The following is a 14,782-nucleotide window of genomic DNA, read 5'->3' on the forward strand; positions in this document are numbered from 1 at the left end:
GGGTGACATTTCACAGGTCATCATTTCTCTCATCATAGAAAGGGATGACATTTCACAGGTCATCATTTCTCTCATCATAGAAAGGGGTGACATTTCACAGGTCATCATTTCTCTCATCATAGAAAGGGGTGACATTTCACAGGTCATCATTTCTCGTCATAGAAATGGATGACATTTCACAGGTCATCATTTCTCTCATTATAGAAATGGATGACATTTCACAGGTCATCATTTCTCTCATCATAGAAAGGGGTGACATTTCACAGGTCATCATTTCTCTCATCATAGAAAGGGATGACATTTCACAGGTCATCATTTCTCTCATCATAGAAAGGGATGACATTTCACAGGTCATCATTTCTCTCATCATAGAAAGGGGTGACATTTCACAGGTCATCATTTCTCTCATCATAGAAAGGGGTGACATTTCACAGGTCATCATTTCTCTCATCATAGAAAGGGATGACATTTCACAGGTCATCATTTCTCTCATCATAGAAAGGGTGACATTTCACAGGTCATCATTTCTCTCATCATAGAAAGGGGTGACATTTCACAGGTCATCATTTCTCTCATCATAGAAAGGGATGACATTTCACAGGTCATCATTTTTCTCATCATAGAAAGGGGTGACATTTCACAGGTCATCATTTCTCTCATCATAGAAAGGGATGACATTTCACAGGTCATCATTTCTCTCATCATAGAAAGGGATGACATTTCACAGGTCATCATTTCTCTCATCATAGAAAGGGGTGACATTTCACAGGTCATCATTTCTCTCATCATAGAAAGGGATGACATTTCACAGGTCATCATTTCTCTCATCATAGAAAGGGATGACATTTCACAGGTCATCATTTCTCTCATCATAGAAAGGGGTGACATTTCACAGGCCATCATTTCTCTCATTATAGAAAGGGGTGACATTTCACAGGTCATCATTTCTCGTCATAGAAATGGATGACATTTCACAGGTCATCATTTCTCTCATTATAGAAATGGATGACATTTCACAGGTCATCATTTCTCTCATCATAGAAAGGGGTGACATTTCACAGGCCATCATTTCTCTCATCATAGAAAGGGGTGACATTTCACAGGCCATCATTTCTCTCATCATAGCCTTGCATGGTTTTATTTTAAAATTCATTCCAAAACCACTTTGGTCAAGAACGATGCATCTTGGTTAGTTGTGGACGAACAATTTGTAATGGTGATCTTCGTGGCATTCCATTTCTTTTATACAGTTCTAACACTACAGTGAATTCTAGCTGAGTGGTTGGACTAAAATATCTCAGACACTTGTTCCAACGGGTTTGGTTTCAAAGACTATTTCTTTTCTAAGGTCCATGAGCTCTTTTTCATGATATCTTAATGGAAACTGACTTTGTAAAGCAACAGCAAACATGTTAGAAATCTCAGGTGTTCCAGGGGATCCGTGAGGAGAAATGGTTATTAATTGTATACATATCTATTCACCCATAAGGTATGTAATAAAACTTATTATTAATGAAGAAAGAGAAGAAATGCACATTCTAAGACTTCATTTGCATATTTTAATCAGTGTAAAGTTACATAAACATAGATTCTTAAAAGTTTGATAACTTATATCAGTACAACTAGTTTTAATAGCAGTTATATTTACTTCTACTATATTTGGATTACATATATTAGATATTGTAAAGATGTTCCTGATTTTCAAAATTGGAGTAGTTCTGTTTAAATCAAAGGTTTTTTTACAAATATGTAAATTTAAAATTTAATTTTTTTTCAAAAGTTACTTTCTGGTTTTATAAATGCTATATATATTTGTTAATTTCATAATACTTGTTTTGTTAGAAGTGATAAAGTATGGCCTAATTTCACTGTAGGTAGCTGGATACTTGAACCTACTTGCAAATAGTATAGACAACTTTACTCACGGGTTGGCTGTATCTGCCAGCTTCCTCATCAGTACCAAGGTAAAATATATTATTTTCCTGCTGCTTATCATAAGTAACATATCTTTAATATTTGAGATTGTTGTTTTCGACATTTGGTGAATAGTTCACTGAACTACATATATATGCAATAAAAACATTGTATACACAAGGATATTAAGGTTAGGTTGTTCAAGGGATCACCTGGAATATTTCATAATCAAAATAATAAGTGATAAGTTATCTGACAGAAATAAGTAGATACCATTTACTCAGCTTAATACTGATCATACACCAATGAAAATCCTCTCTTGAATATTCCCTTCATAGCATACTTGTTTTAAAGGTTTTTGACATAGTACAAAGTTAAATGTGTCCTTTTTTGTGTATGTGCTTGAAATATTTTATCTCTATTTATAATTTTCTTTTTCAAATTTAGTTTGTTTGTTTAGAATTAAGCACAAAGCTACACAATGAACTATCTGTGCTCTGCCTACCACGGGTATCGAAACCCGGTTTTTAGTGTGTAAGTCTGCAGACATACCACTGGGGGGCTCAAAGTTAGTAAATAAGGGATAAAGAGAAATACAGTTGACACTCAGATATTTTCTGTTATTTTCACTTATGCAGAAAACATGTATTGAACTGTTTTTTTATTTTGCTCTAAACTTGTCACTCATTTTATCTGAAACCAGTTTTAACTAGTTAATTACTCATTTGTGTTGAGTTATATAAAATTTTTAACATAAGTTAAACTAAATACAGTCTTCAAACAAACAAAAATATTAAAACTGATGATTAAGTAAGTTAGAGAAGTAATAATTGTGACACATGGTAGGATATTGTAAGTTAATTACTACACATCTTAATATATGTGGTGAAGCATCTGTATTGTGTATATGTGCCTGGATAGGTTTAAAAAAAGACATGTAACAGATGCAGTTTGTGCCCAAAGGTCATTGATTACATTAAAAACTACATGACAGCTACTAGTCATGCAAGATGAGAAATTCGATTAATAAAGTGAGAACTGAGATGAGTGTGTTATTACACTGGAAATGATTAGGATATACACATTTTAGGATAGGCATTCTAAACGTGTAAAATAACATGTTTCAAATTTCTGTTTTCAGAAAAACAAGATCATTACTTTGATCTGAATTTTTTATTTTCGAAGACAAATAAATGTTTTTCTAGTTGCTTCACAAGGTTTTGAATTTACTTACCTAATGGGAGAGTAACTTGAAGTTATGTTATCTTAACAGATGGGTGCAGTTACAACATTTGCAATATTAATTCATGAGATTCCTCATGAAGTGGGAGATTTTGCTATTCTATTAAAATCTGGCTTCAGCAGATGGGAAGCAGCCAAAGCTCAGGTATGTTTACTTTTATTTTTCTGTCTCTTCTTTAAAATTTTACATCTAAGTCAAAGAAGGAAAATTAATAGATTTTTTACTGGCATATTGATGTGAATGTTCTGTACAACATGGCAACACCTCAAATATCAATAATACAGTAGTGAACTGCTATTTTTTTGTTTTTTACAGTCATATCAAAACTTTTAACCTTTATTTTAATTAATGCAATATTTCTCTAAAGAATGTTTGAAATGAATTAATTCCTTGTTGATTGGATGTCCTAACATTGTTAAAATGTAATAATCCCTTTTTGCATACATAAAGGTTACATATGGCATAGGCTATATTATGGAAGCTTTTATTAGTTTGATCCACCATCCACTTTCTTATAGATTGAGCAAGCTGCTCATATCAGGGGGTGACACAGTTACTTGTACAAGTTGGAATGAGTACGAGGTTATACTCTTTGTGCATATTACTTGGACTATTTGTTGATGAAGCTCATTAAGAAATGTGGAATAGTTCATTATGATCATGTTCCAAATTGAAAGAGTGGTCCTTGTCTTGTGTGGAGTTCTTTGGAAAGAATTATAACAGAAGTCAGTGAGAAGTTACAACAGGAAATGAGAAGCCAACCAGTTGATAACTGAAATGTTTGTGACTAAAGATCTATTTACTGAGATGAACTTGTGTTTCTCCATTTACTGTTCAATACATAATTCACTTAACAGGTGAACTCACTGATGTCTTTAGTAGTACTACTAAGCTGTGGATGGTGATTAACTGATGATTTTTGGTTTTGAGTATGAATCATTGTTAACATTTGGTTAAAGGTGTTTGTAGTTAAGTAACATAACTGTAAAAATTTATAAGTAATAGAAATGCAATAGGATTATCTGTTATATTGTTATACTAACAGTAATATTGTACAGTACAGTGCAGAAGTATTAGGACAAAGTCAAAAATTAGGTTTCTGGCTACTTTCATAGAATGATGGAAGGTAAATCACATGTGAAACAAGAAGATGTTAATATTTGGTAGAACAGAAACTCACTGAAAGTGATTTGAGTTCAGTAAATAGTTAATATTTGTGTGTATCCCCTTTGTTTTAATAACTGCAGAGAGTCACTCAGGCATCGTTGTACCACATTTAATCAAAGTATCCTCCAGGATTTTACTCCAAATGTCTAATATACTCCCATAAAATGGATATGTTTGAATTCAGTGTACAGGATTTACTGTAAGGCATGTAAACATTTAAAAAAAATAACTGTTGCAGGACTGTGTAATCAAATGAATTACTCGTAATTACAAGCAAACTATAACAGCTTCTGTGATAACTGTTCTATGTCATCAGTTGTGTACCACTTACTGTTAGAAAATGTCCAGGAGGTACCCTGGGTCATGATTTATTATTGTTTCTTGTTTATTTAACAGGTTTATAGATTTTTAGTCTCATAAATTACAGATATAATTTTTATATGAAGTGTATTTTGCTACAGTTACAATTGTATATTGTACAACAGTTAATTTTACATTACTCTATTACATTAAGGGTTCTGTTTTTCTTCAGGTATCCACTGCAGGTATAGGTATCCTAGGAGCTGTTGTTGCATTATGTGCTGAATCAGCAGAGGCTGTTGGTAAGAACATTTTTCTTGAACACTTGGAGCACTTTATAAGAAATTTATTTATTTCAATAAATAGCGATGATTCCTGTTTGAGAAAAGTAACTACTTGTGCTTGGCATATGGAACAAAACTTACTAATGTGAGGAGCAAATGATATGATTTATTGTGCTTGGCATATGGAACAAAACTTACTAATGTGAGGAGCAAATGATATGATTTATTGTGCTTGGCATATGGAACAAAACTTACTGATGTGAGGAGCAAATGATATGATTTATTGTGCTTGGCATATGGAACAAAACTTACTAATGTGAGGAGCAAATGATATGATTTATTGTGCTTGGCATATGGAACAAAACTTACTAATGTGAGGAGCAAATGATATGATTTATTGTGCTTGGCATATGGAACAAAACTTACTGATGTGAGGAGCAAATGATATGATTTATTGTGCTTGGCATATGGAACAAAACTTACTAATGTGAGGAGCAAATGATATGATTTATTGTGCTTGGCATATGGAACAAAACTTACTGATGTGAGGAGCAAATGATATGATTTATTGTGTTTGGCATATGGAACAAAACTTACTAATGTGAGGAGCAAATGATATGATTTATTCTCTTATTTTGGTTTTTGTTGCATGAGTAATTTTAGTTCTTTGCTCATACTTTTTGTCTAAACTGATTCAAACTTCTTTTAGGTTCACTGAATCATACATTAACAAACATTTTTACAATTATGATGTGCTAGAGGTTTGAGAAACCTTGTTTTATATTTCACTGCCATGTATTACTTATCCTGAAACCTGTGAATGTAATCTGACCAAAAGGCAGTTTCTGTATATTAGCAAAAATCAAACATTAGTAATTTGATAACAATTAAAATGAGAAAATTTTCCCAAAAACGTTTTGTTATAGCAAGAGATTTTTACATATTGTTATTATTGAACAGGTGACAAAACAGCGTGGATACTTCCTTTTACAGCAGGAGGGTTCCTAAATATAGCTTTAGTTACTGTTCTACCTGATATCATGAGCGAGGAAAACCCACGGTACGTAACATAAAAAAATATCTGTAGCAAAAAGAAGCTTTTAAATAAGATTAGCTAATCTCAGGCTCCTGGTGTAATAGAAACTAAAACTATACAAAAATATTTTTCATTTAGTATAATTTTTTTTTATTTTGAACCATGGTAGTGGTTCATAACAGGGATTGTCCATTTGCTGTTCTTTATTGTTGTTTCAAATTGTTCTGTGAGGGCTGTAATAAAACCTGGGCAGTATTATTAAGTTTGTCATAAAATATTGAATATTGGAGTTTTTAAATTTATTTGCCTATCTAACAAATAACGGAAACCATGTAACCATTGATGTAATTGTTTTAATGTAGTCTGTAGTTTATGTGGAGCCTCATAAACTACTGCATGCGTGGGTATATAGCTGCATGCAGGCTGTGGATGTAATGTAATGTTTATATGATAGGCATGACATACATAGCGATTATTAACTTATTGTTGCAATTATTTTTTGCCACTTATTTTTTAAGTATATGATTTCTGCCCCTTCAGTTCTTTTTTACCACTCCTTGAAGAATTATGGACATACTACACAATTGCCTGAAACATAAATCAAACATCTGTATATTTATACAAACATCTAGTCTGTTTTCCACAACAGAACTCTTTAAGCTGTATTTCAAAAGTTTCGAGCATCAGTGTTAATTATAGCCGAAACAGCATAGTTGCAAACATTTATAGACACTGTAGATAGAGTAGCCATCTCTGAAGCTAACTGTAAGAAATGGTAAGAATTGTGCAAGCAAGAGATGGCAAAAATGATGGTGATTCTTGGGGAAAGTAGGCTAAACTTTTGTATCTACACTGTTTATTTAAAAAACACTTAGTTCACGTAAAGAGGGTTATAGAACTGTTATGATATTAGAAATGAAAGGTATATTAACATAATATAATAAATTAACAATTACTAATGAACATGTGTTAGACCTGATAGGATGTGAAAAGGTTACTGTATGAGGAAGTTTGACCAGCTGCAGTAAAACTGTGGTTAGTCTTACTATGTCCAGTGGGGAACAAAAAGAGGAGGGGTGAATACAACAACTCTAAGAAATGTTAAAAATACTTATTGTATACATATACTATTAGATTGTGACACATTATCTTACATTTTCATTAAATATACATGCAATAATCTATACAGCTTGAGAAATTTGTATGGCTATCTATATATATGTATGACTTTATGACTTAAATAAAACAACTTTAAAACCTCCAATTTTATATATATGTCTGTTATAAGCAAAAACAGACTGAAATAAAAATAACTTGAAAAATAAAAACAACTGCATAAATTGATTGGATCCTACAGTACAAGCTGTAATATAGGATATACCCTAGTATAATATAGGATGTACCCTAGTCATGGGTTATTCACCTGGACACTTAATTTATGGATCAGTTAAGTTGTCATTTTGATTGAAAATTACTAATACAAATTTAGTGTTTGTGCTATAATAAAGAAAAGTTTAGACATTACATTTTTATCAGCCATCCATGTTTGTATTTATGTTAAACATCACGGACGATTAAAAAGTATCCTTTGTTTTGTGAACAGTCTACAATCAGAGTTCTTGTAGAATTAACTTTAAATGAGAAAAGAGTGTTATTCAAGTTTTAAAATTGGCCATTCAAAGTAATTTCACTAAATGAAAAAATTCAGTAGTTTTATTCTGAGGATCTGTTGCATGTATTATTTGTGAAAACTGATTTGAACTGTTAGTTTTTGTTTGTTTCAGGGAGTCCTTGAAACAGATTATGTGCATAGGTGCTGGTATATCAGTTATGGCACTAGTGAATATCTTAGCTGAGTGAAAGCTGGTCAAGAAGACATTTAAAGATCTCGTCTGTCATTTATTTGACTACTCTTATCTGTATTGTTGTGCTGCAGCTAGCAGTCCATGGGTCCATAGTTCATTGTCTGTATTGAAGTTTAGAATATACTCGCGGAACAGTTGTAAATGGTTTACATTTTAAAGTGTAATTAAGTTAAGCTTATGTGTTCCAACACTTTCTTAGTTCAGCCAAGACCTCACCATGACTGTACTTTACAGAGTCTTCTGTTTATATTCTATACTTCCACTATACATATTTCCTCAGTATTTATCTAATGTTTATCTTCTAGTATTTTGTTACACTTTCAATGACAGGGTTTTTTCAACAAGAACATATTTTTTTCTCATTTGTTTGGAATACATGTTCAGTGAAGAATAAGGGAGGAGAATAAGTTGAAATGTTTCATCTGGACTTGCCCTTGAGGCATTAAGCAAGTTACTTTGCATGCAAGGATATAAAAATTTTGTTTTAATATATAAACTTTGAATTAAATTCACTCAATTTTAGAAGGTGTAAAGTCACTGAAAAATCTACACTTATAAAAAGTAAATTTTTACGTCTGAAACTTTGCTGTACACTTGTCTAGGTTATTTGTTTTAAATGCATTCCATTCACTGGTAAAAACAGATTTAAGTCTATAATAATCCTTGTTGGTGGCTTAATAGGTGTGATAAGTACATACATATTTCTTGCTCAAGTATCTGATGACAAATATGTATGAAGCTAAACTTTCCTGTTGTAATCATCTGTATATTTGATACAGAAGATTTCATTGCTACATTTAAGTAACACTTAAAATAATGCATTAAATATTAATTGAAGAAATAATTACATGGAAGAAAATCTATTTTTTTCTGTTGGTTGTTTTAAAGACTTGTTATGAGTGATTGTTTCTTTTTGAAGTTGACATAGTTATAAGTGTAATCCTGAAAATGTGAAAATCCCTACATTAGAAACAACTTTAAAAACAAATGGTAGTGAAGGCTAGTAGAAGGTAACAAATACACATGAAATGTGATAAAAATAGTAACACTTAAGATTTGACAGTGGATGTTCATGTAGAATGCATAATCTTTTGATATTACACTAGTCAATCCAAGCTTGGTTTTTGTGTTCCTGTTACAGCAAAGTCTTGCCTTCTTCATGTCTCCATAATTATATTTATGTTTTCTTTATATTATAAAATATTATATAGATCTGTTATAATAGCTAGTTCTAGTTGATTCATTTGTAAAATTAGTTGGCTTGCCATACTGTGAAGCTGAGGAGCCAACAGCTCAGATACCATTGCTGTAAAATGGCTGTCTGCACTTTGGGATCATGAGTACATTAGAAGAGAAATGGTGGAGTAGCCCTATAACTTGTGGTAGATGCTGTTCACTAGTTGCCTTCTTTCTAGTCTACCACTTCAAAATTATACACTGCTAGTGCATGTAGTTTGTTTTGAATGTCCTGCAAAGCTACACAACAGCTATCTGCACTGACCGTTTCTATTTTATCAGTGAAAGACTAAAGGGAAGGCAGCTGGTCTTCACCACCCACTCAAAGGGGCGAGCATGTTTGGTGTGATGGGGATTCGAACCTGTGAAGTGCAGGTAGCCCTTGTTTAGCTTTACGTGATTATTTAATATAAGCTTATATAAACTAATATTAGAAAACTTTCTATAAATAATTTCTTAGCTTTTTTACTCCACCTTTTGAAAGATTAGAAACATATGTAGAACAGTGTACACAGTTACTCTTTCTATGGCAACTACAGTGCATTCTTCTTTCACAAAAAGAACACCTTTAGAGGTAAGTATGATGTTTTTATAAGACATGTTGATCAGTAGAAGAAATTTAAGGTTAAATTTATTATATATTTTTATACATTTTTATGAATTTTAATGTAATTTCCATTTGAATAACAAACACAAATCCAATTATAATATCTCACTTTTTTGTAAAATACTATTTTGTTAAACTACAAAAATAATTTCTGCTAGAAAACCACTTTTTATTTATGGTCTCATTATGAACTGTAAATGTTTTTTTTCTGTTTATTTTAAGAGAACATTTTATAAGAGGATAATTTAATTTGGCACAAAGTTGCTAATTAAAGTACAGTACCAGAATTGTAGTTTTATATGTCCTGGATAAAACAGTTTTGTGAAGGACAAAGGTGATGGTTTCTTTAAACAACTGTGAAAGAAACGTAAATATAAAGAGAGAATTTGAGTTCATAACCTACAGTTTTCTTTTGTTTTCTACTTATTAATTCTGGAACTTAGTTATTCAAGTAGAACTAGTATAAACTGTTATGTTCGGAATGATAAAGTAACTCCAAATGTAAGTATATGATGACATAGTGTTCTTCAAAACACAATGAAAAGTATGATGACATAGTGTTGTTCTTCAAAACACAATGAAAAGCATCATGACGTAGTGTTGTTCTTCAAAACACAATGAAAAGCATGATGACATAGTGTTGTTCTTCAAAACACAATGAAAAGCATGATGACATAGTGTTGTTCAAAACACAATGAAAAGCATGATGACATAGTGTTGTTCTTTAAAACACAATGAAAAGTATGATGACAGTGTTGTTCTTCAAAACACAATGAAAAGCATGATGACATAGTGTTCTTCAAAACACAATGAAAAGCATGATGACATAGTGTTCTTCAAAACACAATGAAAAGCATGATGACATAGTGTTGTTCTTTAAAACACAATGAAAAGCATGATGACATAGTGTTGTTCTTCAAAACACAATGAAAAGCATGATGACATAGTGTTGTTCTTCAAAACACAATGAAAAGCATGATGACATAGTGTTGTTCTTTAAAACACAATGAAAAGCATGATGACATAGTGTTGTTCTTCAAAACACAATGAAAAGCATGATGACGTAGTGTTGTTCTTTAAAACAATGAAAAGTATGATGACATAGTGTTCTTCAAAACACAATGAAAAGCATAAGGACATAGTGTTGTTCTTTAAAACACAACGAAAAGCATGATGACATAGTGTTGTTCTTCAAAACACAATGAAAACATAGTTTTACAAGTGACAAGTATATTTATAAACAAGAGACAGTTTTATCATCAAAACACATTTAAGCTTGTAATATATGTTTTTTTCTCGTTATCCTTTCCATTCTAAGCTCTTCAGTAGTTGCTTATAGTTCTTCTCAGAACTTGCACCTGAAGAAAGAATTCTTTGAAACTATACTTGAAACATCAGGACCTTATTCTGAGCAAGTTGATGTGATTAAAGATTAGATTTAGAGCTAACCAGTGGGGAAACCCTCACTTGAACTGCATCTAAGGAAACGAAAAGTTGTGAGGGCTAAATGGATGAATTTGTGAACAAAGTGGCTAAAATTGGAGCTATGAGAAAGTTCGGTACATACATTTATGAGCCAGATTCACTTGTGTCTTGTTAAACGCCTGACAACATCTTTCTAACGTTAAACACCTGACAACATCTTTCTAACGTTAAACACCTGACAACATCTTTCTAACGTTAAACACCTGACAACATCTTTCTAACGTTAAACACCTGACAACATCTTTCTAATCTTAAACACCTGACAACATCTTTCTAATGTTAAATACCTGACAACATCTTTCTAATGTTAAACACCTGACAACATCTTTCTAATGTTAAATACCTGACAACATTTTTCTAATGTTAAATACCTGACAACATCTTTCTAATGTTAAACACCTGATAACATCTTTCTAATGTTAAATACCTGACTACATCTTTCTAATGTTAAACACCTGACAACATCTTTCTAATGTTAAACACCTGACAACATCTTTCTGGTGTTAAATACTCTTTCAAGAAGGATCAAAATGTAAGAATGAGAATTTTTTAAATTACTTTGGTTTTGAATCTTTTTAATAAGGTTGAGTTTCTATATTGGCAACTGGCATATAGTGTTAGAGCATTCAGAAACCAATGTGTCCAGTAATTTCAGAGACAAATCAATGAATGGCTAACCTCAGAGACACTTCTCTGTACTGACAGCTAATGAATTAGTGAATTACTGTTTTTATTCATGTCAGAGGCATGCTAAGTCCTAGTTTGTTGTTTTTATTGCCTCCACTCATGTCATAGTTGTTTAAACATGACAAAAAGACTTAAGTAGTGAAAGAACTAATAGTTTCGAGAAAAGTTTCAGTTTCTTTCACTGTTAGTTTGAAAAAAAGAGTCAGTGTTGTACAGAATTTTGTGAACCAATATAACTTGATAGTTCTTGTCTGTGAAAGTTTAGTGCATTGACTAAGCAAGTTTATTTGCAACTTGTAAAAAAATGAGTACTTTCTAGAAGGTTAAAAAACTCAACCAGTTCAATAACCTACTGTTAGATTTTGGAAAATGTATTTTGGTGCTGCCACATACTATAATAAACCTGACACATTTCATCACAGATGCATTGTTATAAAAGAAGTTTGAAAATCAAATGGCTTAAATTTTATTCATTGATATAAATTATGTTTTCTTAATTTAGAATAAATAATCTTCATATCTATTGATTTATGTTTGTTAGTCATCCTGTGTTTTCTTTGTGATGATTTTTTAACAGAGGTCATAAAAGTTATGGTTACCAAAAACTGGACATAATAAAGGTATCTTAAAGTTCTGAGTAAAACAAGCAAGAGCTAGGGTAGACATGCTGAAATCCTGTAAAACAATAACTTAAATGACAGTTTCTTTGTTTTTCTGTTTGTTGATATATCACTAGCATTGACCATTTTATAGATTTTTAGAAACTGCCTAAACATTTTTTTAAGCATTTAGAAGGATTGTTATAATTTTTTTACAGCTGCTTGGTTTACAAAGAGACATTTTAAGTGGAGTATTATAAGTCTGAGAGATTTTAGACAAACAATTATGGTCTTTCATATCATACAAACATATTAAATATCGTATGAACAATGTAAGCTTATATACCTAGAGAACTTTGTGTAAAATGATTTTGACTCGTAAGTTATCACCATTAATGAAATGGTAATATTACATGCATGTTTGCAATATATATTCAGTAATAATTACAGTTATTATGTTATAATAAAACCTTTTTTTATACCTCTCATTTTTTTTTGTAGTGATGTAATATAAATGTGTTAATAATGGACATATATATATATATATATATATATATCATATTTTTGTATTCATATATTTTATTTTAGATGTTGTAATGGCAGATGTACATGGTGTATAGACTGATATACTTGAATGTTACATGAGGGCGTTAGATGCTCTTTAGAACCTTTATAGGAACTACTGAAAAGAAATTACATTTTCAGTGCTAATCTTTTTTATGAAATAAGTTCATGATTACATGAACTCTAAATCACAAAGCTAAGACTAAAGTGGGCAAAAAGATTACTTGTAAACGTCACTGTTTAATGGTTTTTCAGAATTGTTTCTGTTCTGTACTTAGAATGTTAAATGCTGCAGTAAACATTTATTTTGTTGTTATTGTTGTTGTTTTTAATAGCTAGGAAAAATATTTTTTAAATAATTTGATGTTGTCTTTCAAAGTTTGTAGTGCATACTGTAGGAATTTACACATTTTTATAAACATGTATATTAACTCTGAGTAAGTCACAAAGGCAAAGCACCGCTGGTTTAATTACATGTATATTCTTTTGTATTTAACTGGAGCATAACAGTCGTTTTTTCTTAAGTTTTATCAAAATTAACAACTTTATATATCTATTCTCTTTTTATCACAAACTTTATTGTAAAAATGGTGAAACTAAGTCCATAAAAGAGGCTGGGTGGATTTTATAAAACATCTTGTGAAACCTTCAATGTTTTGTTGTTGCGTATGGATGATATTCATTGTGGTTTTCTCATAAGAGTTAAAATGGACTTTAACTGAGTAAGATTAACATGAGTTCTGCTTATGATTTTTATTTTATTTTCTGAATATATAGTATTTCAATGAACAAGATATTTTTTGGATAGCAACTTGCTTTGGAAAATTTCCAAGTATAATTCTTTTAAAGAGTTAATTAATTGTTGATAAAGCTCATATTCTGAAAATCATGTTTAAGTTAAGCTGTTGGAGTGTAATAAGATACAAACATCTATAACGTTTATCATTTTATTGGACAATATTATTAATCAGAAATTTTTGTAATGTTTTCTGTATGTCTTTCAACTGCAGCTGGAAAAAACATGTCCTAAGTGTTAGATGATCGCTTACAGAAAAAGACGTCAAAGCATGCAGTTTTAGCTTACAAGAACAAATTTTAACTTTTAACTGAATAACGTGAAAGCTAATAAAATATGATATTGTGTAAACATGTTGCTTAAAGTATTGGAAGTTCTTGTATTTATATTTATGTTTTTTAAGTGTTTTCATTAAAATATGGTTTTAAAATTGATCCGTTTTCTCACTTGGTAGAATCGATGTAAATATTTTACATGTTTAATTAAAACCATGAATGGAATTTACAGAAAAGTTAATGATTTAAAAATAAAGACATCTGAATGTTATTATTAAAGAGAAAGTACATATGACTTTGAAACAAAATAGTAATTTATTGTAATATGAAGTAACTCACTTTTCTAGACTATTCTGCCTCAGTGTCATATATGTTTTCTCATGGGGAGAAGTACTGTAAGGTAGAATACATTATGTAAAGGTGAACAGTGGTCTTTACCAATCAGAAGATATCTCAAGGATATATCATGCCTTATATATATCTGTAAGAACGATCGTGAGTGAGAGAGTTATAGCTTTATGTATGTAAATCCCCTCATGGGAAAACAGTAACTTCACATACTTACCATTGAAAGCAGGAGGTCAGTTCCTTGTGGTGGACACAGTAAACAGCCCAGTGTGCCTTGCTTTAAAATCCAACAATGACAACATGTACCTTTACATATTCTTGTTTGTTTAGTGTACAATCAGCCTGGTCTAGACTGATCTACAATGACATCCAGTAA

At 31.2% G+C, this 14,782-nt stretch overlaps 1 protein-coding gene across 2 annotated transcripts in view; it reads left to right on the forward strand.

The window, feature by feature from the left end:
• Zip99C (Zinc transporter Zip99C) overlaps positions 1-14,217 on the forward strand; it is a 75,562-nt gene extending 61,345 nt beyond the window's left edge. For both annotated transcript variants that reach the window (XM_076452155.1, XM_076452156.1), the window contains exons 5-9: positions 1,875-1,964; positions 3,188-3,301; positions 4,857-4,926; positions 5,869-5,968; positions 7,729-14,217. In XM_076452155.1, coding sequence (XP_076308270.1) covers positions 1,875-1,964; positions 3,188-3,301; positions 4,857-4,926; positions 5,869-5,968; positions 7,729-7,804 — 450 coding nt within the window. In that variant the 3' untranslated portion in view covers positions 7,805-14,217. The remainder of the gene's footprint in view (positions 1-1,874; positions 1,965-3,187; positions 3,302-4,856; positions 4,927-5,868; positions 5,969-7,728) is intronic.
• The last annotated feature ends 565 nt before the right edge of the window (positions 14,218-14,782 follow it).

Source organism: Tachypleus tridentatus, chromosome 8, assembly GCF_004210375.1.
Source record: "Tachypleus tridentatus isolate NWPU-2018 chromosome 8, ASM421037v1, whole genome shotgun sequence".
In the NCBI taxonomy this organism is placed as follows: Eukaryota; Metazoa; Arthropoda; class Merostomata; order Xiphosura; family Limulidae; genus Tachypleus; species Tachypleus tridentatus.